Here is a 27,068-nt window from a genome sequence, read left to right as displayed (position 1 = left end):
GAGTATTTAGAATAAAAGTACAGAAGTTGGTAGCTCTACTTACAAAAGGTAACATATTTGGTGATATGCAATGCTTCATGTACTCGATCGAGTGGCAAAAGCGAGGTTTGCCTCATGTGCACTTACTGCTGTGGTTAAAGGAAAAATTGCATCCGAACCAAATTGACGAAATCATATGTGCTGAGATACCAAACCCAGAAACCGATCAAAAGCTCTATGATACAGTGACAAAGAATATGATTCACGGGCCATGTGGTACATTCAATTCTTCATCGCCATGCATGAAGGAAGGAAAATGTACCAAAAAATATCCGAGGAAGCTTTTAAAAGATACTCAAACCAATGACAAAGGTTATCCTTTGTACAGGCGCAGAGCACCAGAGAATGGTGGACGCACGACGATTATTAAAACCCGTAGAGGAACAGTGGAAATATTGGTGGACAATAGCTGGGTGGTCCCATATTCTCCACTCTTATCAAAAAATTTTAATTCTCATTTAAATGCAGAGTTCTGTAATGCGGTACAGGCGATAAAATATATTTGTAAATCTATTAATAAGGGTAGCGACCAGGCTATTTTTAACATCCGCCAGCAAGGGAATGTTAACATTGACCCAAGAGATGAGGTGCAGACTTTTAGAACCGGCCGATATGTTAGTAGTAACGAAGCAGCGTGGCGGATCTTAGGTCTGCCTCTGCACGAGAGACACCAAACCGTCACTCATCTCGCGATTCATTTACCCAATGGCGAGAGGGTTTACTTTACGGAAAATAATTTTAGAGAGAGATTAGAAGCACCACCTAAAACTACCCTAACTGCATTTTTCCTGTTGTGCCAAAGTGATACGTTTGCAAAAACATTACTTTACATTGACGTGCCTCGCTACTATACTTGGAATGTGGCACGGAAGCAATGGAAACGTCGTTTACAAGGAACACCTGTCGATGGCTGGCCAGGTGTGAAGGCAGGAGACGCTCTAGGTCGCATTTACACGGTGCACGTTAGCAATTTTGAATGTTATTGCTTGCGTATGCTGCTGAATGTAATAAGGGGTCCAACCAACTTCTCGGATTTAAAAACATTTGAAGGTCAAGAACTTGCAACTTTTCGGCAGGTGTGTGAGAAGATGGGGTTGTTGGAAGATGATAACCACTGGGATACCACCTTAGAAGAGGCCGTGCTATGTCGCTCCCCGGCGCAAATAAGAGAGCTGTTTGCCATATTGATATGCACTTGCGGTTTATCCAATCCTCTACAACTCTGGCACAAGTATAAAACTGCGTTATCAGAGGATATCATGCACAGATTTGAAAGAATGGATCACGTTAACGATGATCTCTGTTTCAATGAGGCGTTGGGGCTTATCGAGGACAAAATATTAATAATTTCTGGAAAGAAATTGTCCGATTTTGGTCTACCCTCACCGCGGCGTAGAGGAGAGCTGTCTAACGAGTTGATAAAAGAGCTAAGCTATGATACCAACCAGTTAGACGCTCACGTTTGTGAAACTGAGCCACGTTTGCTACCTGATCAAAGAGAGATTTATCACAAAATAGTAGGACGAGTTGAGAATGGTAAAGGCGGACTTTTTTTCCTTGATGCCCCGGGTGGTACAGGAAAATCTTTCTTGCTTAATTTACTTTTAGCAAAAATTCGTAGCGGTCATAACGTTGCATTAGCTGTGGCTTCCTCTGGAATTGCTGCAACATTGCTAAGCGGTGGACGGACGGCACATTCAGTCTTTAAATTACCTCTTAATCTGGTGAACGAAGAAACCCCATCGTGTAATATCAGCAAGAGCAGCGCCCGTGGCCTCCTGTTGCAACAGTGCAAACTAATCGTGTGGGACGAGTGCACAATGTCACACAAACGCGCCATCGAAGCTCTTGATCGTTGTCTACAAGACTTACACAGTAAACAAACAATAATGGGTGGTGTCGTTGTTTTATTGGCTGGGGACTTTAGGCAAACTTTGCCTGTCATCAAGCGAGGCACTGCAGCAGACGAAATTAACGCATGTCTGAAATCCTCATATTTATGGACCAAAGTTGAAAAGCTGCACCTCACCACCAACATGCGTGTCCAGTTATTCAGTGATCTAGAGTCGGGCGCGTACGCTGAGAAACCGCTCGAGATCAATGAAGGTCGAATCGAAACTGACGAAGAAGGTATGGTTCTATTCACTAACCAATTTTGTCATGTTGTGGATTCAAAAGACGAACTTATTGCTCAAGTTTTTCCAAATTTGCAACAAAACATCCACGATGAAAATTGGCTATGTGAAAGAACTATACTAGCACCAAGAAATGAAACGGTTGCGAAAATCAATAAAATTATCTTGGACCAAGTAACCAGCGATGCAACAACCTACAACTCCATCGACACAGTCATGTTATCTGAAGACTGTACGATCTACCCCGTGGAGTTTAACTCTTTGGAGCTATCCGGGGTCCCATCTCATAAGCTCGAATTAAAGGTCGGTATACCCGTTTTGTTAATGCGCAACTTGGACGCCCCGAGATTATGTAATGGCACTAGATTGCGAGTCACTGAACTAGGCAGGCACATTGTAAAGGCCACAATTTTAACTGGAGAAGCTAAGGGTGAAAATATTCTTATACCACGCATCCCAATAATACCCAATAACTTACCCTTTAATTTCAAACGTTTGCAGTTCCCACTTAAAGTTGCATTTTCAATGACCATCAATAAATCGCAAGGGCAAACTTTGAAGGTAGCGGGGATACATTTAGGCACGCCCTGTTTTTCCCACGGTCAGCTATATGTAGCTTGCTCACGTGTTTCTAAATCGCAAAATCTACATATTTTCGCTGAACGAAAGAAATCAAATAACATAGTTTACAGGAGTATATTGCAGTAAAAACACATAGATAAATTACCTGCAGATGTCCATTATTCCAATTACATACTAATTCTTTACTAACACGAACAATATTAAACGCAAGTAACTTCAGTCCGTCCTGTTTATTAATTAGTGTTTAGTAATCCGTTTGTGATGAAATTTGATTACGGATAATTTCAAGCCTGGGGAAGGACATAGGGCTACTTTTTATAAACACACCATACAGGCGAAGATTATATAAAACTGTAAACCTGATTGACTGACACACCTAGCGGTCAACGCACAGCCGAAACCACTGAACTTAGCATCTTGAAATTTGCAGATAGGTTCTATTATAGCTTAAATGAGCACGAAGAAAGGAATTTTGATAATTCCACCCTCAAGAGTTTCCCTCTTCATATTATAGGGGTTCAAAGATTGTATGGAATCCGTCAGTTTTGAAGTTAGACATCTGAAATTTTGGATGTATGAGTAACTAAATAAGATTATTTTTTTTTACTATTAAGATTATTTTTTTTTACTATTAAAATGATCTGTCACAAAAACTTAATGTGGCAGACCAAATTCCACGCGAGCGAAGCTGCGGGTAAAAGCTAGTTTATACATATAGCAGGTGAAATAAGTTTTGAACACGTCACCAATTTTCTAAGTTAAAGAAGTTGTTGAAGGTTCTGTGGGCTCCTTTTATGAACTCTGAGCTTTAGTTCTTTCCATAAATTTCCTATTGGATTCAGGTCAGGTGATTGGCTGGGCCATTCTAGCAGCTTTATTTTCTTTCTCTGAAACCAATTGAGAGTTTCCTTGGCTGTGTGTTTGGGATTGTTTTTGATGGGCGAACCCATGGATGTTCGGGTCCAGTAGGTTCGGTCAAACATCTATAAAAAGTCTCTCATGCTCCTAATAGTCACCTGTCCGCCTTAGAGATAATCCATGTGACTGTTCTCCCTGGCGACCGGCTCTGATCGCTGTTATGAAGCATTGCAATGTTTTATACCTGTCAGTGCTGTACTGACAGAAGCCTCTTAGACCATGCTCTGTGCATGGTCTAAAGGGCTTGCTGTAGCCTCGGCCTATAAAAAGGTGTCTCCTCACCAAGGTGCTACACAAGAAAAATATCTCATGATGGGTAAAACCAGTGAGCGGTCTCAAGACCTTCACAACCTTATTGTTGCAAAGCATGCTGATGGCATTGGTTACAGAAGAGTTTCTAAACTACTGAAGTGAGCACTCCTGAGGCCATAATCCAGAAGTGAAAAGAACGTAATTTCAACCATAAACCGACCACGACCATGTGCTCCCCGCAAGATTTTACACAGAGGAATGAAAAGAATTAATCAGAAGAGTTGTCTAAGACCCAAGGACCACCTGTGGAGAGTTACAGAAAGACCTGCAATCAGCAGGTACAATTGCTTTAAAGAAAATAAGTAATGCACTCAACCTCCATGGCCTGTATGCACGTTCACAACACAAGACTCCCATTGCTGAACAAAAAGCATGTTCAAGCTTGTGTAAAGTTTGCTCAACAACAGTTAGACAAGCCTGTGAAATACTGGGAGAATAGTCTGGTCAGAGACCAAAATTGAACTCTTTGGATGTCATAATACACACCATGTTTGAAGGCCGAAAGGCACTGCATATCACCCCCAAAACTCCATACCAACAGTTTGGAGGTGGGAACATCATGGTGTGGGGCTGTTTTTAAGCGAAGGCACTGGCTAACTTCATAGTGTTGAAGGAAGGATGAATGGACATATGTCCATAACGGGTTCAATACCATTTGATATTTGTTGATGGTATGCCTTTTTATATTGACCCACCTGTTTTTCTCCATAAGCAAATTTCTTTTTACTATTGTTTGTTTAGTGAATATGACTTTTTCAATTCAACTTTAAATAGGCCCTTACCATAACTTTCTTGTCATCTAGGACCTTACATTAAAGCATGGCTGGAGAACCGGTGCCATTATTCCTGAGTTGAAATCAGAACTTACCATCATGAACACATCTCAGTATATTCAGACTATGGCCTGGCTTCAGGCTTTAACTGGTTTACTTGAACGAATGCAGGTATGTGGAAAATATAATAGTGGTATATTACTTAGACTGTATGACCTTTGCAGGGCTAGTATGCAGAGAACTTTACACAAATTAAAATGCTCCATTATAAATATTGCCATTGTTAACTCTAGCGATCTAAAGAACACACTGGTGTCTAGATGGAAGTTCATTATTTTGTAGGAGCATGACTTTTTTGCTGCCTTTTTATCCTTTTCGGTTTTGCTTTTACGGTATTTGTTGTACTGTATATTTAAAAAAAAAAAAAAAACAACAAAAAAAAACCTGCCAGTATAGTTCTCCAGGTCAGTGCAATGTGGGTTAATTTTTAACATACACACATCCACCCAAAGAGGAAAAGATGGATGGGGGGACAAAACTTTAGAATCATATTTTTATTTTTTATTTTATTTTTTTGTCACATCTCCTCCCTTAAACTAAAAGGTTCCTCTGCTGCCATGGTATTCCATTTGTACCCTGCAACTGCTTCATTTAAATGCTGCTGTCAGAAATTGATAGTGGCATCTAAATGTTTAACATCAGCAATTGGAGCTCAGCTCTGGGCGCTGCTGTTAGACACAGATACTGGTTATGTAAAATAGCCCTCATCTACCCAGTGTGTAGCAACTGGCTCCAACCTGCTCTGAAGCTGGGCTTGTAAGTGCGGATCTCCGCATTTCGCCTCCCTCTGAGAGAACCCTCAAACTGCATTCTGTGGCGAGTTGCTCTTCTCGACTCATTGCACAATTGGTCCTATGTAGGAGTCTTTGGAATACCCATCTACACTGCTCAAAAAAATAAAGGGAACACTGAAATAACACATCCTAGATCTGAATGAATGAAATATTCTCATTTAATACTTTGTTCTGTACAAAGTTGAATGTGCTGACAACAAAATCACACAAAAATCATCAATGGAAATCAAATTTATTAACCAATGGAGGCCTGGATTTGGAGTCACCCCCAAAATTAAAGTGGAAAAACACACTACAGGCTGATCCAACTTTGATGTAATGTCCTTAAAACAAGTCAAAATGAGGCTCAGTATTGTGTGTGGCCTCCACGTGCCTGTATGACCTCCCTACAATGCCTGGGCATGCTCTTGATGAGGTTGCGGATGATCTCCTGTGGGATCTCCTCCCAGACCTGGAATAAAGCATCCGCCAACTCCTGGACAGTCTGTGGTGCAACATGACGTTGGTGGATGGAGCGAGACATGATGTCCCAGATGTGCTCAATCGGATTCAGGTCTGGGAAACGGGCGGGCCAGTCCATAGCTTCAATGCCTTCATCTTGCAGGAACTGCTGACACACTCCAGCCACATGAGGTCTGGCATTGTCCTGCATTAGGAGGAACCCAGGGCCAACCGCACCTGCATATTGTCTCACAAGGGGTCTGAGAATCTCATCTCGGTACCTAATGGCAGTCAGGCTACCTCTGGCGAGCACATGGAGGGCTGTGCGGCCCTCCAAGGAAATGCCACCCCACACCATTACTGACCCACTGCCAAACTGGTCATGCTGAAGTATGTTGCAGGCAGCAGATCGCTCTCCACGGCATCTCCAGACTCTGTCACGTCTGTCACATGTGCTCAGTGTGAACCTGCTTTCATCTGTGAAGAGCACAGGATGCCAGTGGCGACTTTGCCAATCCTGGTGTTCTGTGGGAAATGCCAAGCGTCGTGCACGGTGTTGGGCTGTGAGCACAACCCTCATCTGTGGACGTCGGGCCCTCATACCACCCTCATAGAGTCGGTTTCTAACAGTTTGTGCAGACACATGCACATTTGTGGCCTGCTGGAGGTCATTTTGCAGGGCTCTGGCAGTGCTCCTCCTGTTCCTCCTTGCACAAAGGAGGAGGTAACGGTCCTACTGCTGGGTTGTTGCCCTCCTATGGCTCCCTCCACATCTCCTGGTATCTGCTCCATGCTCTGGATACTGTGCTGACAGACACAGCTACCTTTTTGCCACAGCTCGCACTGATGTGCCATCCTGAATGAACTGCACTACCTGAGCAACTTCTGTGGGTTGTACTGTAGACACCGCCTCATGCTACTGTACCTCTAGGGGTGAGAGCAATGGCAAAATGAAAGTGACCAAAACAGCCAAAAAGGATGAGAACAGAGAAATGGTCTGTGGTCCCCACCTGCAGAACCACTCCTTTATAGGGGGTATCTAGCTGATTGCCTACCATTTCTACCAGTTGTCTGTTCCATTTGCACAACAGCAGGAGAAATTGATTCACAATCAGTGTTGCTTCATAACTGGACAGGTAGATTTCACAGAAGTGTTATTGACTTGGGGTTACATTGTGTTTAAGTGTTCCCTTTATTTTTTTGAGCAGTGTATATATGGGAGATGTTGACAACTTTGGGGAGCACCAGAGAGACTTGGAGACAGTACCTGCCTGTTATTTTATCTCATTTTACCCCTTTTACATTTTCAGAAAAAATAAATAAATGAAAATTTCTATAAGCGTGTCGGTAGTTCTCTCATGCCTTAGGGTTGTCTAGCATTCTGAGGCACAGTAAAAGTTGTCTGGATAGAAAAAAGATTGCCTATGCGGATTTGATAAAAAATGCGTAAATCCAATGTTCTGCAGTCTGTGGAAAAACTGAACCTGAAAAAAATTGGAAATGTCAGCTATACTGATTTAACCAAAACATTAACTTCTGAATTTTGAAGTGAACTGTACAAGTTAGAGTAGTGATTAAAACATTCCTATAGCTAGCACAAGTTCTTTTGTGTTTCTAATAATTTAACTTGATGGATGTGTTTTTTTTTTTTTTTTTGTCCCTCCAACATATGTAACTTTTTTTTGTAGTAGGTGTTACTAATTGTTGACTGACTGGCTGTCCAAATTGTTTTGCATGAAAAACATGACCCCATAATGCATCCTGACTTGCTTATACATCATGGAATGTCTGGCAAGTATGTGGATGCCATGGTGATTGCACAGGCTCAAAAGCTTTGCCTGTGCAATTCCCCTGTGAGTCTGGTGGTGATAGCTGAGATCAACGAAACCTCTGTTCCTAACTTTTTAATCCCTTACATGCTTTAGTCAATAGCGACAGTGATTTTTTTTTTTAAGCAGTTGAGTTGGTGCGAATCAATTCGCAAGGACCCAGACCATCAGCCATGTCCGTAATCTGTAGCTGCTGACCGGGAGCCCTGAAAACTGCTTCTTGCATGCCGGCATCCGCTGTTCTTCATTGATTGGCTTGGCTCAATGTAACATTTGCTTCACACCGCAACGATGACGCAACACCAGACTCGCTGATCAAAAAAAGAGCTGAGGATGCCGTTAGGTTAGTGGCGGTTCTAAGGGCTCCCATGTGGGTGCCACATTTTACTGACATGGCCGATGGACCGTGTCCTGCGAATCGATTTGCACCAAGTGTACGACGCAGTTATACAAAAAGAGGGGGCTCCCTCTGTCAAATATGCACAGTCCCTGTATGCTGATATGCTGCAGAGACGTGGCTCGGGTGGCAAGCATTTCAAGTACCTACCTGGTCCTGGATTTTCCCTGCAGCATGACGAAAGGCGGAAGTGTCGTGCGCCTGGTTGAAGTGTGGTGACGCTACTGGGGGTGCGACCAGCAATGTACTCAGAATGCGCCTGTGACCTGACTGGTGACCAGGGTTGTGTCAGAATAAGTTGTATAATGTGGGGAGGCGTCCCCCGCTGGGAGAGGAGGGAAGGGGGGGCGTGGGAAATCAGCAAATGGTGTGCTGCATGCTGCGCATGGGTGACATGACCCGGAAATTAGAGGTACCGGAAGCAGTGGCAGTATATTAGAAGCTGGCTCCACTGCTTAGGTGCTTCTTAGCCCATCTGTTCCCTGGTGTACGATGGAGATTGTGAGCAGCAGCAAGTAGTGCTGCAGCAGCAACATTAGCTGCTGCCTGGGAAGCCCCAAGAGCGTGCGGAGCAGCTTTGCCCTCATAGTAATGGTAGTGGAGGGAGCGGCCGTACCTTGGAGAAACGTGGATCTGTGAGCAGGTCCAGCCAACGAAGCTCCAGCAGGATGGACGAATCTGCAGCCTCTAGGGAGGATCCCCTGGCTGAGCAAGGTCTTTTGCCTAAACCGGTATTGTTTGAGTCAAGATGGTAAGTGATCTTTGTGAAAGTCCACTTGGTAATAGGATGTCACTTCTTTCTTGTTATTTTTACCAGGGAAAGAAGTGCGTTTCTAAGTCCAAGCACAGGTAATGTGCTTTGTACCAAGCCCTATTGGCAGATTCCTATCAAAAAAGCTCTGTCAGTCATGTATTGATCAGACAGAGGAGACCCCCCCCCCCCCTCCCCCTAACCCCCCCCATTTTTCTTCAGGCTTAAAATCCCTTAAGACAGAGATCAGCAAGACCCTCTCCAGGGAAGGAAAACAGAAGGGGGGGGATACGGGGGTCTCCCCGGTGTCTGATGTCTCCCCTATTTCTGATGAGGATAGCTCAGATGGTCTCTCCCTGTTGGCATCATCCTCAGATTGTGACTCTGGTGGCCATTGTTTTCCTCTGAATAAAGTTGATGGGCGGGTTAAAACAGTCGGTTCTACCATAGGCATTGTGAATGCTAGACTGGAGAGGTCTGTGCAGGATTTAATGTTCAGTGGTTTTAGATCAGAGGAAGAAGACATGTTTCCCATTTAAATGAGAAAATCCAAGGGTTGGTACAGAAAGAGTGGAAAAGGGCAGAGAGGAAGGGCTCACTTCCCCCTTCGTTTAAGAGTATCCCTTTTGAAGAATCTTCATCTTCTTGGGACGAGGCCCCCAAACTGGACATAGCTATAACTAAGACCTGCCCTTCAATTATATGGGGACATTGAGAGACCCCCCTTGATAGAAAGGCAGACACCTTTCTCATGGGTACTTGGGAGGCATCGGCAGGAGCCTTGAAGCCGGCAGTAGCAGCAACATGCATGTCCAGATCCCTGATGATCTGGTTAGAACAACTAGAATCCCAGTTCAAGGACAGGGTGGCAAGGAAGGAGATCTTATCCACCATTCCACTGATGCAAGGCGCAGCAGCCTTTTTGGCAGATGCCTCAGCAGACTCTAAGATTGGCGGCGAGGTCGGCCGCTCTTTCTAATGCTGTCTGTCAAGCTTTGTGGCTAAATTGTTGACTGAGAGATGGCCTTGCTCTGGCCTGGATATATTCCATCCCTTGTGAGGGAGAGTATCTCTTCGGTCCTGCCATGGCTGAGATCCTCGAAAAAGCAGAAGAGGTAAAAAAGTGGTTCCCTTCGGTATCCATGCCTACCTGTAGGCGAATCTTCCGGAAGAGGAAGTTTGTCCGGAGAAGGCCTGTTAAGGATCAGGACAAGTATGAAGATCGCAGAGGAAAAGGTAGAGAACTCTTGTTCGGGTCCTCCTCTCGAAAATAGGGTCAATGACTCCTAGCCCAGGTAGGGGGAAGGCTTTCCTCCTTCTTCCCTGCCCGGGAATATATTTCAGCTTGTAGCTGAATCCTCTGCCTGATTAGATCAGGTCTGAGATTAGAGTGCCAGTCACTCCCTCTGGAAAGATTCATGGTGACACCCCCCCCCCCCCTCGCTCCTCCCTGAGAGAACCGTTACCTCTACAGTTGCACGTCCGGGACCTGATTCAGAAGGCTGTCCTACTAGAAGTCCCAGAGTCAGAAAGAGGGAAGGGGTTTTACTCCCCCGCCCCCCTCTCCTCTCCCCATCCCCATCCTCTTTCTAGTAACCAAACCAGACTGCTCCTTCAGGACTATTCTTAATCTGAAGGCCTTGAATAGATTCTGGAGAGGGCAAGCATTTAAAATGAAGTCTATAAAGTCAGCAATAAAGTTGCTTTTTCCTGACTGTTACATGGCGGTCCTAGAATTAAAAAACGCGTACGATCACATGGCCATACATATGGAATATCAGAAATGCCTCAAGATGGCAGTAGTCTTCATGGAGTGTATAGGCACTTCCAATTCACGGTCCTTCCATATTTTGGCTAGCTATAGCCCCTAGAGTGTATACAAAGGTAGTAGTAGCTGAAGTTATGGCTCATCTCCGCGAAAGATGTTTTAATCATCCCTTATCTGGATGATTTCCTGGTAGTATGAAATTCTGTCCACCAATGTAAGAAACACCTTGAGGAAGTAATGACCACCCTAGGTCACCTGGGTTGGTTGTTGAATCTGCAAAAATCCAGATTAGTGCCCCTGAAGGCTCAGCTAGGAAATTTCAGCCCCTTCATAGACCCCGTCCTTCCCGGAGGCAGGATTATAAAGGGGAAAGGGAAGTTGGGCAAATTGAGCTACCCCAAGGGGGTAGGGGTAGAGATCCCCTTTTCGGTTCAGGATCAAGGAGGCAATGACTCCATTGGTGTGTGTGTGGGGGGGGGGGGCCTCAATCGGTTTGCAGGGAGCTGGCAGGACATATCCCAGGCCTAGTGAGTTCTGAGAACAGTTTCACAGGGGTATATGATAGAATAAATCTTTTGGGTGGCAACTGGACTAGTTCTAACAAATCTCCACTCCCCAGCAACCAGTTCTCCGATGTGGTCCGACATAAAATATCTTTTAAGTTCAGGGCTATTAATCCTAGTTCCCCAGGAAGAGCGATTCGGGGGTCACTACTCAAGCCTTTTCACCATCGAAAAACCCTCGGGTGAGTCTCCTACTATAATAAATTTAAAACCGTTAAATCATTGGGTAAAGTACAAAAGGTTCAAAGTGGAGTCCATAAAGACAACCATTCCCTTAATAGACAGAAATGCTATGAGGCGCACGTTGGATCTAAAAAGTGCATACTACCATGTACTAATACAGCCTTGCTGTCAAAAATTCCTAAGGTTTGCAGTAAGATTTCAGGATCAGAACTGCCACTTCCAATTTCAGTGTCTTCCCTTTGGTCTGGCCTTGGCCCCTTGGGTCTTCACAAAGTTAATCACAGAAATCATAGCTTGCCTAAGAAAAAGAGGCATCATTATAGTCCCCTACCTAGATGTCTTTTTGTTGGTGGCGAACTCCACAGAAGAACAATGGAACCACCTGGAAGTATAAATTTCAACGCTAGAAAATCTAGGTTGGATCTTAAATTTTAAGAAGTCAGACCTGGTTCCAGGAACCAAGAAGATATTCCTGGGTTAACTTCTAGACTCCCGTTTGAGAGTTTAATTTTTACCGATGGAAAAGCAGAGAACCAGGAGCTGCTGCTCAATCAGGATGGCAATGAAAATTCTAGGCATATTATCATCCTGTATTCCCTGTGTCCGATAGTCAGTTCCACTCGAGGGATCTTCAAAGGGTTATTCTATCCTGGGACAGGCAAAAAGTAACTCTAGACAAGGAAATGTACCTATCCCTAACGGTAAGGAAATCTCTGGTCAACCTTCAGTTGGGTATTCCATGGATTTCCTCTCTGCGTGATAATTACCACTGACACAAGTCAATGGGGATGGAGAGCCCATCTGGAAGGGAGATTTTTACAGGAAGTCTGGCTTCCAGAAACTCAACCCCAGACTTCAATATGCAGGGAACTTTGCGTGGTATGGGAAGCTCTAAAACAGAGCCGACCATAGCTCAAAAACTACCATATAAAGATTATCGGACAACGTAACGACTATCTTTTTACGTCACCAAGAGGACCCAAGAGATCGTACAGATCTGGCCTCAAAGATCTTTACCTGGACAGAGAGAACCGTCCTGTCCATTTCAGCGGTCCATCTGGAAGGGTCTCAGAAACAGGGTAGCAGATCACCTAAGCAGGCAGAAAATTTGGCCTAATGAGTGGGAATAAAATGGAGAAGTATTCTGGCAGCCGTTGTGGCCTTCAAATTTTTCATGGTTACAAAGAGGTGTATTTGATGAAGGTCGAAAGGTTTTACTCCTTGAACCCTATGCACAATCCCGACGGGATCGAAGCCTTAAACCTGGTTTAGAGCAGGGCTCTATCATATGCCTTTTCACCAGTAGCCTCGATCTCAAAGATTCTCAGGAAGATTCAGGAGGACCAGGCTAAAGAACTCCTGGCTAAAAAGAAGTTGGTTCCCAATATTGAGAATGATTGCCCTAGAGGAACCTATCCTGCTTCTCCTGAGAGAAGATCTCCTTCATCAGGGTCTGGTTCTTCACCACACCTTGGAGAGACTTCACTTTTTGGCGTGCATCCTGAAAGGATGATCCGAAGATTCCAGGGCCTTTCTGATCAGGTGATAGCCACTATTCAGGCAAGCAGGAAGCCAGTCATCTCAGCTATTTACAACAAAATCTGGAGGAAATTCTGTTTTGAATGTGGCAGTTCTTCTATTGATACTTCTCGCCTGGATATACCTAAAATATTAGTCTTCCTACTAACAGGGTTTAATAAGGGACTAAGGCATAGCACGTTAGAAGTCCAAATATCAGCTTTGAGTGTTTTCTTTGACTTTCCCTTAGCCTCTCACCCATGGATGGCTAGATTCTCCAGAGCAGTGCCGAGACTAAAACCCATGGTGAGAGTCTATGCCCCCATGGGATTTAAATTTAGTCCTTAATGCCTTATGCAAACATCCCTACGAGCCCGTAGATGACATAAGCATTGTTGGATTTTCCTTTTTAAAACGGCATTTTTAGTAGCTATCACCTCTGTGAGGAGCTGCCCACTTACTAAAGACTATGATACTCTTCCAGCACGGACCACCATTTTTGTCAATATTATTATTGTGTGTTATTAGTGATTTACTTGTTATGTTTTATATAGTTCGGCTTACTTGTCAGTATGTAAGATTCACTTGTAAAATGTCCAGCATTTCACTAATCTCATCTTTATCTCAGGAGTCCATTGTTTCAACAGCCAATAATCTCATTAGGTGAGTGTAGATTGTAGACACAGTGGAGCCGTCACCACAGGGGTCTTACAGGCAGTCTCAGATGAAGGCTTCTAGAATATTCTTCATTGTTTTAATGAACAGTAAATGCTTAAGGGAAAGGGTGGCATCACTTCTGGGCTGGGAGGGGGCTGACCCCAGAGAAGGAGAGGAGAAACATGTTTTAGTCTTGGAGTTGGTGGAATGATGCCGGAGGGTTAGGATCTGTGGCTGTGGACCTGGAGCTGATGGATGGATGGCTTACAGAGTGTTGAAGATCTGTTTTCAACTAAAGTGGATAAACGTGCTTCAGTTGTGGATATGTCATTTGGATTTAAACTTTATTGAAGGACTGCTGCTACTGGATATCTGTGCTTTCATTGTTTTATCTGTCGTTTGGAGGATCATGGACTGTGGCTACAGACTATACTGGCGGGAGATAGGAAATCTGTGGGCCAACCAAAAGTTGGGAGACAGTGGGTATCACCTGATACAAAACCAGGGGAACTTCTGATGCCAGGTTGAGGACTGTATTTTGGCCATTTACCTGGAATTGCTTTATTACCATGGCTGTGATTAATAAAATATTGTTACATCGTTAACCTGCCTAGGTGATTACTTATAACCCACAACCTCAGATCTTTACAACCTCCGCCAAGAGAATCTGGGAAATACAGGCCTTGTCTGTCCTGGATCCATACCTTCAGATCGTAGAGGATCTAATAATCCTTAGATTTGTGCCAGCATTTCTGCCCAAAGTAGTTTCTACCCAGCACATAAATCAAGAAGTGGACTTGCCCTCTTTTTGTCAGCCCTCTAAAAAGCAAAAAGAGCAGTTCTTTAGCTGTAAGGCAGGCTTTAATACTCTACCTAGAGGATAATCTGGATTGGAGACAGGACACCAATCAATTTATTCAATACAGAGGCAGAAATAGGGGGTAAAAAGCTTCTAAACCTACTATAGCAAGATGGATTGGGTTCACAATATCGCTAGCCTATGCTTTAGAAAAAATACCTCCTCCTGAAGGCTTAAAAGCCCATTCAACTAGAGCAGTCTCCACTTCTTGGGCAGAATGAACAGGTGATTAGTTAGAACAAATTTGCAGAGCAGCAACTTGGTCTAGCCTAAATACCTTCTTTAAGCCCTATAAATTGGATGTATTGTCAGGGCAACAAACTGCTTTCGGGAGAAAGGTTCTCCAGGCAGTGGTCCCACCCTAAGATGTCGTGATATTTAGTATTCTCCATAGTGCTGTAAGGAGGGACATCCTGGAGAACGGGTATTAGTCCTACCGGTAATTGTTTCCAGGAGTTCATCCTGACAGCACTGTTTCCCTCCCTTTCGAATTTCTAGTACTATTGTGATTAACATTGTATGGAGATTCAATAAACAGAGTTGCATCCATCCTGGTGTACTTGGAAAAAGCACAAAGGGGAGTGGGTGGAAGAGGTCTTTAAACCACTTGTGTGTTTCCTGTCCCTATAAGGATAAGAAGGACTACCTTCATGGTGCTGTCAGGATGGACTCCTGGAAACCTAAACAGGATTAGTCCTATTGGTAATTATCTGACATAATGAATAAACTTGTATATGCCACTATATTAATGGGGATCTAGGCTATGCCTATTTCCCCCTTTGTGGAGGTTTTGCCCTGTCTTTTTATTTCTCCCTGTTTTTTATTTGTTCACTCAATAAATATTATATTTTATATTGAGATGGAATCTTTTTATAGCATTCAGCATGTTGATTGACTGATGGGGATATTGGTTGTATATTGATTACAAAATGTCTAGTACTATTCCATTGCTTTTGGGACATATGTCACCAATCATATTACATAGCACTGTGTATTTACAATTGCTCATTTTGCCTTTCTACCCAGCTAATTCTTTTCTTTGATCTATGTAGTAACAGGAAGTATTTTTTTTTTCCCTGCAAAAATCATTCCCCTCTTTCATAGAATCATAGAATCATAGAATGGTAGAGTTGGAAGGGACCTCCTGGGTCATCTGGTCCAACCCCCTGCTCAAAGCAGGATTCACTAGATCATCTCAGACAGATGTCTGTCCAGCCTCTGTTTGAAGACGTCCATTGAAGGGGAACTCACCACCTCTCGTGGCAGCCTGTTCCACTCATTAATCACCCTAACTGTCAAAAAGTTTTTTCTAATATCTAATCTGTGTCTCCTCCCATTTAGTTTCATCCCATTGCTTCTAGTCTTTATAGTAGTTATATTCTTGTACATAGGAGCAGTATTATAGTAGTTATATTCTTGTACATAGGGGCAGTATTATAGTAGTTATATTCTTGTACATAGGGGCAGTATTATAGTAGTTATATTCTTGTACATAGGGGACAGTATTATAGTAGTTATATTCTTGTACATAGGGAGCAGTATTATAGCAGTTATATTCTTGTATATAGGGAGCAGTATTATAGTAGTTATATTCTTGTATATAGGGGCAGTATTATAGTAGTTATATTCTTGTACATAGGGGGCAGTATTATAGTAGTTATATTCTTGTACATGGGGGAAGTATTATAGTAGTTATATTCTTGTATATAGGGACAGTATTATAGTAGTTATATTCTTGTACATAGGGGCAGTATTATAATAGTTATATTCTTGTACATAGGGACAGTATTATAGTAGTTATATTCTTGTACATAGGGAGCAGTATTATAGTAGTTATATTCTTGTATATAGGGACAGTATTATAGTAGTTATATTCTTGTACATAGGGAGCAGTATTATAGTAGTTATATTCTTGTACATAGGAGCAGTATTATAGTAGTTATATTCTTGTATATAGGGACAGTATTATAGTAGTTATATTCTTGTACATAAGGGCAGTATTATAGTAGTTATATTCTTGTACATAGGGAGCAGTATTATAGTAGTTATATTCTTGTACATAGGAGCAGTATTATAGTAGTTATATTCTTGTACATAGGAGCAGTATTATAGTAGTTATATTCTTGTACATAGGGGGCAGTATTATAGTAGTTATATTCTTGTACATAGGAGCAGTATTATAGTAGTTATATTCTTGTATATAGGGACAGTATTATAGTAGTTATATTCTTGTACATAAGGGCAGTATTATAGTAGTTATATTCTTGTACATAGGGGGCAGTATTATAGTAGTTATATTCTTGTACATAGGAGTAGTATTATAGTAGTTATATTCTTGTATATAGGGACAGTATTATAGTAGTTCATAGAATCATAGAATGGTAGAGTTGGAAGGGACCTCCTGGGTCATCTGGTCCAACCCCCTGCTCAAAGCAGGATTCACTAGATCATCTCAGACAGATGTCTGTCCAGCCTCTGTTTGAAGACGTCCATTGAAGGGGAACTCACCACCTCTCGTGGCAGCCTGTTCCACTCATTAATCACCCTAACTGTCAAAAAGTTTTTTCTAATATCTAATCTGTGTCTCCTCCCATTTAATTTCATCCCATTGCTTCTAGTCTTTCCTTGTGCAAATGAGAATAAAGATGATCCTTCTACAATGTGACAGCCCTTGACATATTTGTAGACAGCTATTAAGTCTCCTCTCAGTCTTCTTTTTTGCAAGCTAAACATTCCCAAATCCTGCAACCGTTCCTCATAGGACATGGTTTGCAGACCAGTCACCATTCTGGTCGCTCTTCTCTGAACTTGCTCCAGTTTGTCTATGTCTTTTTTAAAATGTGGTGCCCAAAACTGTACACAGTATTCCAGATGAGGTCTGACCAAAGAGGAGTAAAGACCGATAATGACTTCACGTGATCTAGACTGTATGCTTCTGTTAATACATCCCAGAATTGTATTTGCCTTTTTTGCTGCTGCATCACACTGTTGACTCATGTTCAGTCTATGATCTATTAGTATACCTAAGTCTTTTTCACATGTACTGTTGCTTAGCTCTATTCCTCCCATTCTGTATATGCTTTTTTCATTTTTATTGCCCAGATGTAGTACTTTGCATTTTTCCCTGTTAAAAACCATTCTGTTGGTTGCTGCCCACTGCTCCAGTTTATTTAGGTCTTTTTGAATCCTCTCTCTCTCTTCTCTAGTATTAGCTATCCCTCCTAGCTTTGTGTCATCAGCAAATTTAATCAGCTTACCCTCAATTCCTTCATCTAAATCATTGATAAAGATGTTGAACAATACAGGTCCCAGGACGGAGCCCTGTGGTACCCCACTTGAGACATTCATCCAGCTGGATGCGAAGCCATTTACAACCACCCTTTGAGTCCGATCACTAAGCCAGTTATGAATCCACCTAACAGTTGCCTGGTCCATTGCATACTTGGTCATTTTTTCAATAAGGATGGTGTGAGATACTTTGTCAAATGCTTTGCTGAAGTCAAGATATACTATATCTACAGCATTTCCCTGATCCACCCAGTCAGTGATTCTGTCATAGAAGGAAATTAAGTTAGTCTGACATGACTTGTTAGTTACAAACCCATGCTGACTCTGGTTAATCAATTCATTCTTATCCATGTACTTACATACATGTTGTTTAATAATTTGTTCAAAGATCTTTCCTGGTATAGAAGTCAGACTCACCGGCCTATAGTTCCCTGGGTCCACCTTCTTCCCCTTTTTGAAGATAGGAACAACATTTGCTCTTCTCCAGTCTTCTGGGACTTCTCCTGTTCTCCAAGAATTTTCAAACATTATGGAGAGTGGTTCTAAAATTTCTTCTACGATCTCCTTCAGTACTCTGGGGTGTAATTCATCTGGACCTGGAGACTTGAACTCATTTATGTTAGCTAAATATTCCCTCACAATCTTTGTTTACAGATAACTTGGATTCCTCTATTCCTTTAAAAGGACAGTGAAGATCAGTTGATGTTACATTTTCTTTCTGAGAGAAAACAGATGCAAAATAGGAATTAAAAAGTTTGGCCTTCTCAACATCCTCTCTTACCATTTCTCCATTTTCATCCTGTAAAAATCCTATAGCATCTTTGACTTTTCTTTTACTTTTGACATACCCCCAAAATCCTTTTTTATTGCTTTTGACATCTCTTGCAAGCCTTAATTCATTGTCAGCTTTAGCTAACCTGATACGTGCCCTGCAGGATCTGCAGACTGCATTATAATCTTCTTTAGATATGCCTCCCTCTTTCCATTTAATAAACATTTCTTTCTTTCTTTTTAGCATGTGTTTAAGTTCTGTGTTCATCCATCCTGGTTTCCTTAAAAGCTTCCCATTCTTCCTACTTTTCGGGATTGTTAACGATTGTGCTTTGAGAATCTCATTTTTAAAAATTTCCCATCCTTCCTGGACATTTTTGTCCTTAAGGACATCCAGCCATTGGATCCCTCCTATTCTCTTTCTGAGTCTCTTAAAATCTGCCTTTCTAAAATCTAACCTTGAAGTTTGAGTCTTCACATGTCTTCCTCCTCTAGTTATCCAAAATTCTATAATAGCATGATCGCTGCCTCCTAGGGTCCCAGCCACCTTTACCTCCTCAACCATTTCCTCCCTGTTTATAAGGATTAGATCCAAAGTAGCAGATCCCCTTGTTTTCTCCCCTACCTTTTGGAAGATAAAGTTGTCAGCAAGAGAGGATAAGAATTTGCTTGACCTGTTAGTTTTACTTGAGAGAGATTCCCAACAAATGTCTGGATAGTTGAAATCTCCCATGACCACTACGTCATATTTTTTGGAGAACTTGGTCATTTGATACATAAAGAGTTCATCCATATCTTCAGCTTGCCCAGGTGGCCTGTAGTAAATGCCTACAATGGTGTCCTTTCCGTTGTTCTCTCCTTGTATTCTTACCCAAACAGTTTCCACAGAACTCCCAGTCTCTGAAGCTTCAATCTCTGTGCAGATATACTCTTTTCTAACATACAATGCAACACCTCCTCCTCGTTTATAAAGTCTGTTTCTTGCAAATAAGTTGTATCCTTTTAGCCTTTTATTCCAATCATGTGTATCGTCCCACCAAGTTTCAGTGATTCCAATGACATCATATTCCTTTTCCTGCATTAGTAGTTCCAATTCTCCTTGTTTGTTGCCCATGCTTTGTGCATTTGTATAAAAACATTTTAGTTTGTGATTGGTTTCTCTTCCTCCCATATTTTTATTATTTAAATTGTTTTCTCTTTGTTCTTCCTTTCCACTTCCAGTAGCAGAGATCTCAATAGTATTTGTCAGCTGTATGGCTTTTTCTGGCCTTTTGCTTCCCTTCCCACATTGTTCTAGTTTAAAGCTCTTCTGATGAGTGTAGCAAGGCGACTTCCAAATACATGTTTTCCAGTCTTCGTAAGGTGCACCCCATCTCTAGCAAGTAGTCCATCGTATAGGTAATTCATTCCGTGATCCAGAAATCCAAATCCTTGTTGACGGCACCATCGACGTAGCCAGTTGTTCACCTGTAGAATCTTATTCCACCTCATTGTTCCATGGCCATCCACTGGGAGGATGGATGAGAAGACCACCTGCGCTCCCAATTCTTTCACTTTCTTGCCTAAGTCTTCAAAGTCACTGCAGATGGTTTCCAGGTCCTTTCTTGCGGTGTCATTTGTCCCCACATGTATTAGCAGGAATGGGTAGTGATCTGTAGGTCTGAAGAGTCTTGATATCCTGTCAGACACATCTTTAATTTTTGCTCCTGGAAGACAGCACATTTCTCTTGAGGTTATGTCTGGTCTGCAGATAGCGGCCTCTGTTCCTCTTAACAGGGAATCCCCCATAACCACCATTTTCCGTTTTTTCTTCACAACATTCTTCTTTCTCCATCCAGGAGGATTCTGAGGGCTTACAAGGTTATTCATTGCTGGCAAAGTCTTATTTTGCTGTATTTCTTCATGGTTCTCCTGCGTGAGAGCCTGGTACTGGTTCCTGAGCAGTATGGGTGCTGACTGCCTCTCGATCCTCCTGCTTCTGTGGGTCACATGCTTCCATTCCTCTGTTTCGTCAGGTGCAGTTCGAATTTCTTCTCTTTCTGAATCATGAAGAGATAATTCTGCTCTGTCTAAGAACTCTTCACCTTCCTTAATGATTTTCAAGGTAGTTAACCTCTCTTCTAGATTTCGCAACTTTTCCTCCAACAGGGACACAAGCTTGCATTTCACTCCTGACCCAGCTGCTCCCTCCTTCTCCCTGCCAGTGACATTTGCAAGACTCGTACAGGGAAAATAGACTTCTTGTTTCTACATAGGGCTTAGAAGGATTCAGCTAGTCAGTTTTTAATCATGTGATGTCAGAGACCTAATGGGAAATGTATTAAGAGGATAAAAACTTTGATGGGAGTGCTGCTTTAATTTTCATTCTGCATTTTACACTTTGTCTATTAGAGCACAGTTAGCAAGGAACACATCTCTGTGTGAGGATAAGAAGACATTAAATTATAATGGTTAATTGTGATCTAGTGGTAGAGCCCTTTATTCCACTATGGAATACACACCTTCAGAGAAGGCCCAGGACGAGGCTTCTCTGCAGCTCTCGAAAGAGTCCTGCATTCCGGGAAAATGACACTATATAGATTGATGGGTGTCAGACACCAGGACTAACCATCTGCTCATTTAAAGGCACAGTAATAATGTTGGGTCTTTGTATGTATACATCACTGTCCTACCTTACCTAACAGTCCTTCAATAGAGTAAAAGGAAATGTGCTTAAATTAGCTCAAAATTCTGTCTCTAAAATAGGTTTACAGAGATGCTGAGTCACAAATGGTCTTACGTGACTGGATAAAAGAGAGGCAAGAAATGAGGTAATTTTTATTTATTTTTTTCTTGGACCAGATTCAGGCTCTATTCACTCATATAGTAACTAAAATTCGTCCTTTTTAGCAGCTAGTTATTCCTTGTGGTTTATTTTAGGAATGGTTTTGTACTGACAAGATTTCCTTTTTTTTATTCCAGTTTGAAAGCCTCCATTAGGCCCCCTTCACATGCCGTGTTTCAGGCACATGTGGCATCCGTTTTTTTACACAATGCCAAATGTATTCATTAACTATGGTGCTGCACACATCCATTTTTACCAGCAGCACGGATGAGAAAGGCCAATAAAAGTCTATGGGCACACTGACAGATAACATCCGTGTGCTGTATGTGTCTTAATATTGCAAAGTATAGAATTGGCTTTGGAATTGATTTTTCTTAAGCCATACTGGAAAAAAACGCATGCCACATTGACAGGCTAATGGCACACTGATCCAAAACACTGACATCAATACTGTTTTTTCTGGTACCGGTATTATATGGACATGCTAAGGGGACCTTATAGTGATCTGCATTATATATAGTCTCCAGAACTATAGACAAAATGTGCTAGTTGGAGGAGGGCAGCCATAATATAATGATGGTAAATCACTGAACCCATAATCAGACATTAGCAATTAGAAGATATTTTGAGGAGTGGCAACATATAAAATTCCTTTGTTTCTCCAAAACGTAGGTTCACATACAGGGTAAGTGTTTATTATTTCTTACCATTCAGAATACAGATGTCAGTTGCAGCGGTTGTCCGTTTGGAGCAAGTTATCACCTATCTACAGGATCGGTAGGGGTCTGTCCACTTGTGGTGCTCCAAACCACCAGAATGGGGCACTTTTATTTGTTAACATGGTTAACCGCTGCTCCATTCGTTCTCTATGAAACTGCCAGAGCGCTGTATTTAGCGTTGTCCAGCAGTCCCATAGAGAATAGATGGAGCAGAGGTTGAGCACTAGTACTGTCGCTCCATTAGAAGTGCTCCATTCTGGCTGTCGGTAGGGGTCTTATTGAAATGTGATAACTTGTTCTAACTGGACAACACTTTTAAAGTAATACGACAAATGCTTCTTCTACCATCTAATAATTGATTTTTATTTCTTTTCACATTAGGGACATGGCACGAAAAATTTTCAACCCTCGTTTTGGTAGCATATTCCGGACTGATCATAATCCTACCTACTTCTTGAGGCGCCTGTCTCGTTTTGCTGATCTTTACATGGAATCATTAAGCTGCTTACTGAACTATAACCTGCATCACACTTTTTATCCAAAAAGAACACCACTACAGCATGAAGTTCCTGTGTGGTCTGATCAGCAGTACCCCGGCACATTTGGTATCCCATTCTTACAGGAAATTTCTCAGCTAAAATGACTCCATCTGCTTAATCTCCAGTCGTGCACAGTTATGACTTACTGTAAATGGAGCCTTTAGAAGTCATTTTATGTGGCTAACTTTGTAACACTCTATTTACCAGCTGTTTATGGAGTGCACCGTGACATGTGTATGTAGGACTGAACATGAATGCTGACTTTGTTTTTATGTTGGTTTTTAGAGGCGTTATTGGTCTATCTGAGTGTGAGTGTTTCCTTTTTATGGTTCTCTTCATGACGCAGCTATTTTTACAATTGTATGTTGAGTTTTAGTAGTTTGGAAATGTGTTTTATTAAGATTTGTTTTACAGTAGCTAATTTTGTATGCTCTTTTAAAAACATTAGCAAATTAAATTATATTCATTCAATTTATACCCTATGTAGCTTACCTTAATAGCAATCTGAGATAGCGGAGTTGTAAGTGGTGACCAATTGTATCTTGCACCCATCAGCGATCACTGTGCCCACATACCCAGACCATTCTCTGAAATATTCACCGTCCTCTCATACTCTGCACTGACTGCTACTTACTTTTTCTTGCTAGTGGCTAGGGCTCTCCATAGAGTTCTGTTTACACACTACTTTGACGCTTTGCTTTGTAAAACGGAAGATATTTTATGTTTTTGCTACATTATGTGCTGGTCTTAGAACTATTTTGTTGTACTCTACAATATATGTTAGCGTCACTACATTTTCTAAGTATATTGACATGGCAAACATTCTGTGTATGTTGAATATCGGTGTCATGTAATAGAAATGGTACTCAATTAGAAATTAGGTATTTACAGTTAATGCTGTATTCTAACTTTGTTAGTACTCAAATTCTTTGGAGATGTGCTGCCATGTAAAGTAAGTTACCGGATTGTTATATTAGCATTGTGGCTAACATGCAGCTTTGTTTATCAGACGAAGCATGATCTATACATCCTAGTAGAGGGTATAGCATACATTCACGCTATGGCAGCCAGCTAGGTTATTTCCTGATGGGTTATTTGTTTTGGATTGTTCCAATAAACCCAACATTTTTAAGTGGGAGAAATGTAATGTCTGAAATTTGTGAAGGTTACAAATCTGTTCTCCCTCTTCTACGAAGTGTAAAAATGACCAGACCCCCTTCAGGACTCCCCCTGGAATAAATGCAATGGACACTGACAAAACTATATGAACTATTGCTTGGATGCTTTTTTTTTTTCCTTCATATTTGCAGTTTGTCTCCACTACCACACAATTCCTTTATTACAGCCAAGCAGATAAAACACTCCTCGACAATAGGAATAGGCTATAAGGGGACGTTTTGTTTTCTTTTAATTATGTAAAAATCACACTCTGGTAATGCTGCAAAATCTAGATACAAACTCTGTTCTTTGTGTGGGGTGACATTTCAGACTTTTTTTTTTTTTTTAGTTTTTTATTTTTTTCTGATAATATATTCAGTGATTGATTTTATTATATATTTCTTGTGTGGTCAGATACAGACTGTGAAATATGTTTACACTGCAGAAGTTGAACGAATGGTATTGTAGATTTGCAGCTTTTAGCACTATACATTCATGTAGAGCAGTATAGCCGCTACTATAGGATTGTAAATACGTTGCTGCTATAGAGTATTTATAAATGGCACCAGCTGATTTCCACAATGTATTTCGATATGATCCTGTGGAATGTCTATTTATGACAGGTAAAATAATGAAACTATGTAATACTTATTGTATTATACACTTATGTGGGAGTTCATATTTCTGTTTCAATAAAAGTGATTTTAGACGAATAATAAGTTTTGTGTCTAAACTATTTATATAAACTGGAAAATTAAATTCCAATGATATGCCCTAAATACACCTTAAAAAAATCAATATACATAGGTGACTAGACGCCTACCTGTGATGTTGGGTAGACTCTGTGAGGAGTACGTGTGCAGTTCTCCGTGCTGGGTGGTGATTTACTGGTATGGTCAATGAAAGTGCAGTGGTTTCTGCACCGTGCTTAATAAGCAGTGTCGGCTGCCTTCTGGCCGGTCACTATTGCTGACATATGCTTGAAAAGGATAAACTGCTGCCCTGTGTCTGCGTGACTTCACTTGACTACGGGCTCTCTTCAATGGCAAAAAGGAAGCGTACTGATTTTCCAGTTTCTGAGGTTTCGTACTCCTTCGTCAGGAGGTACAGAAACCACCGCACTTTCATTGACCATACCAGTAAATCACCACCCAGCATGGAGAACTACACAAGTACTCCTCAGTCTACCCAACATCACAGGTAAGCGTCTAGTCGCCTATGTATATTGATGTTTTAAGGTGTATTTAACGCATATCATTGGTATTTATTTTCCAGTTTATATAGCTAATCATGCACGAGGGCAAAAAGGTGCGCATTTCTACATGTCCGGCCGCTGGTCCTGCGCCTGCCCAGTGAGGTTGTGTGGTTACTAGCTTCACTGCGCACGTGCTATGTCCCTGCGCGGGGAACAGAGGGTCATAGCGCATGCGCAGTGAAGCTGCGAACTACAAGCCTCACTGCGCATGCATCCCCATAATCCTTCACTTTTTCCACACAGCCTCACTGCGCAGGCAAGGGACCAGCGGCCGGACATGTAGAAATGCGCAAGCGCCCCAATAGCATGAGCGCTTGCCGGGAGCAATATTCAAATATGTGGGCGGCGCCAGCAGTGACTGAATGCGGCGCCCACCCCTGATGAATAGCAGAATCACACCCCTATGACTGAAAACGAGCAGGTAGGATATAAGTACATAAAAGGTTATAAAATCATTATACTACCACCAATTTTAATGGAAAAGCTTGTTAGTGATGCACATTGCATCACTAACAATGCAATGGGGGCAGTGTAGATAGTAACTAGGACATGACAGGTTCCCTTTAATAATGGCTCAATATGAAATTTTTAATGGTGTGGCACAGCTGTCAGTAAAATGACCATTGTGGTGTACAATCATTCCAGAAAATTGGTTACTTAAATAAAGCTATTAGTGTATAACCTGGAAGCTGAACAGTGGAGTTTAAATGAGTTGTCCAGGCTTGTCACACTGACTGCAGACATTTGAATCCTCACAGTGCATGCACCCCACACTATATTTATTGGTACCGAGAGTGGGTGGTCATGTGACCGCAAGTACGCAATCTGCATACATAGTCACATGCCAACTAGACATGCCAACCCCACTCAATACAAGTGAATTGAGCAGGGCCTGGGAACGTCTAGTCGGATTGTGCCCGGAAGTATGCAAATCACTGTAAACAATGTTTGTCTTTGTTTTCACTCACATCCCCATAATCCTTCACTTTTTACAACCACCCCTACTCAGTACACCTACCAATTAACTCTTCATCTCTCCCTCAATCCTCCCCATCCATCTCACCTCCTACTCAGAACTATTCCTCAACATTCAATCTTGTGTCTCTAAGCACAGACAGGCACCTCATGCTCTCTCCTGCTCCCACCTACTAACACTTTCTCTGCTCCTCCTCACTGCTGGCAATATCTCCCCAAATCCTAGCCCTCCCCACTGTCACCTCCACCTCCTATCCTCTATCTATCACAAACTCTCACAACCCTTCTAACCTCATACACACCTGCTCAGACCCAGCTTCCCCAGCCCCATTAATAGGAGCTCTATGGAATGCGCGCTCCTTTTGCAACAAACTTTCCTTCATCCACGATCTTTTCATCACTAACAAACTTTCCTTCTTCTGCATGTACAGTGGATTCCACCTTTCCCAAACCCCCTGCCCCATTGGCAAGCATGGTGGAGGACTAGATTTTCTCCTGTCAGATAACTGCTCCTTCACCCAAATCACACTGCCACCCTCCGTTACTCTCCCCTCTTTTGAGGTGCACGGTGTGCGCATCTACTCCCCCTCCAACCTCCAACTGGCCGTCATCTACCATCCCCCAGGACCAGCCACCACCTTCTTAAACCATTTCACCACCTGGCTACTTAATTTCCTTTATGCTGACATCCCCACCATCATCATGGGTGACTTCAACATCCCCATTGACACTTCCCGCTCAGCTGCCTCTAAGCTTCTATCCCTCACTTCCTCCTTCGGCTTTACTCAATGGTCTTCCGCAGCCGCTCACAAAGATGGCCACATTCTGGACCTCATCTTTACCCTCCTCTGTTCCCTATGTAATCTCTCTAACTCCCTTCTCCCTCTCTCTGACCACAACCTATTTACATTCTCTACCCTCTCCTCTCCAGGGCAACAATCCCCACTCCATAAATTTGCG

At 42.2% G+C, this 27,068-nt stretch overlaps 1 protein-coding gene across 2 annotated transcripts in view; it reads left to right on the top strand.

Moving 5' to 3' along the window:
• NT5DC3 (5'-nucleotidase domain containing 3) overlaps window positions 1–23,983 on the top strand; it is a 107,355-nt gene extending 83,372 nt beyond the window's left edge. For both annotated transcript variants that reach the window (XM_073651532.1, XM_073651533.1), the window contains 3 exons: window positions 4,790–4,930; window positions 21,384–21,448; window positions 22,563–23,983. In XM_073651532.1, coding sequence (XP_073507633.1) covers window positions 4,790–4,930; window positions 21,384–21,448; window positions 22,563–22,824 — 468 coding nt within the window. In that variant the 3' untranslated portion in view covers window positions 22,825–23,983. The remainder of the gene's footprint in view (window positions 1–4,789; window positions 4,931–21,383; window positions 21,449–22,562) is intronic.
• The last annotated feature ends 3,085 nt before the right edge of the window (window positions 23,984–27,068 follow it).

This window comes from Phyllobates terribilis, unplaced genomic scaffold, assembly GCF_046119375.1.
Source record: "Phyllobates terribilis strain yellow unplaced genomic scaffold, ASM4611937v1 Scaffold_11__3_contigs__length_659146591, whole genome shotgun sequence".
Taxonomy (NCBI): domain Eukaryota; kingdom Metazoa; phylum Chordata; class Amphibia; order Anura; family Dendrobatidae; genus Phyllobates; species Phyllobates terribilis.
This window is presented reverse-complemented; position numbering and strand designations above follow the sequence as displayed.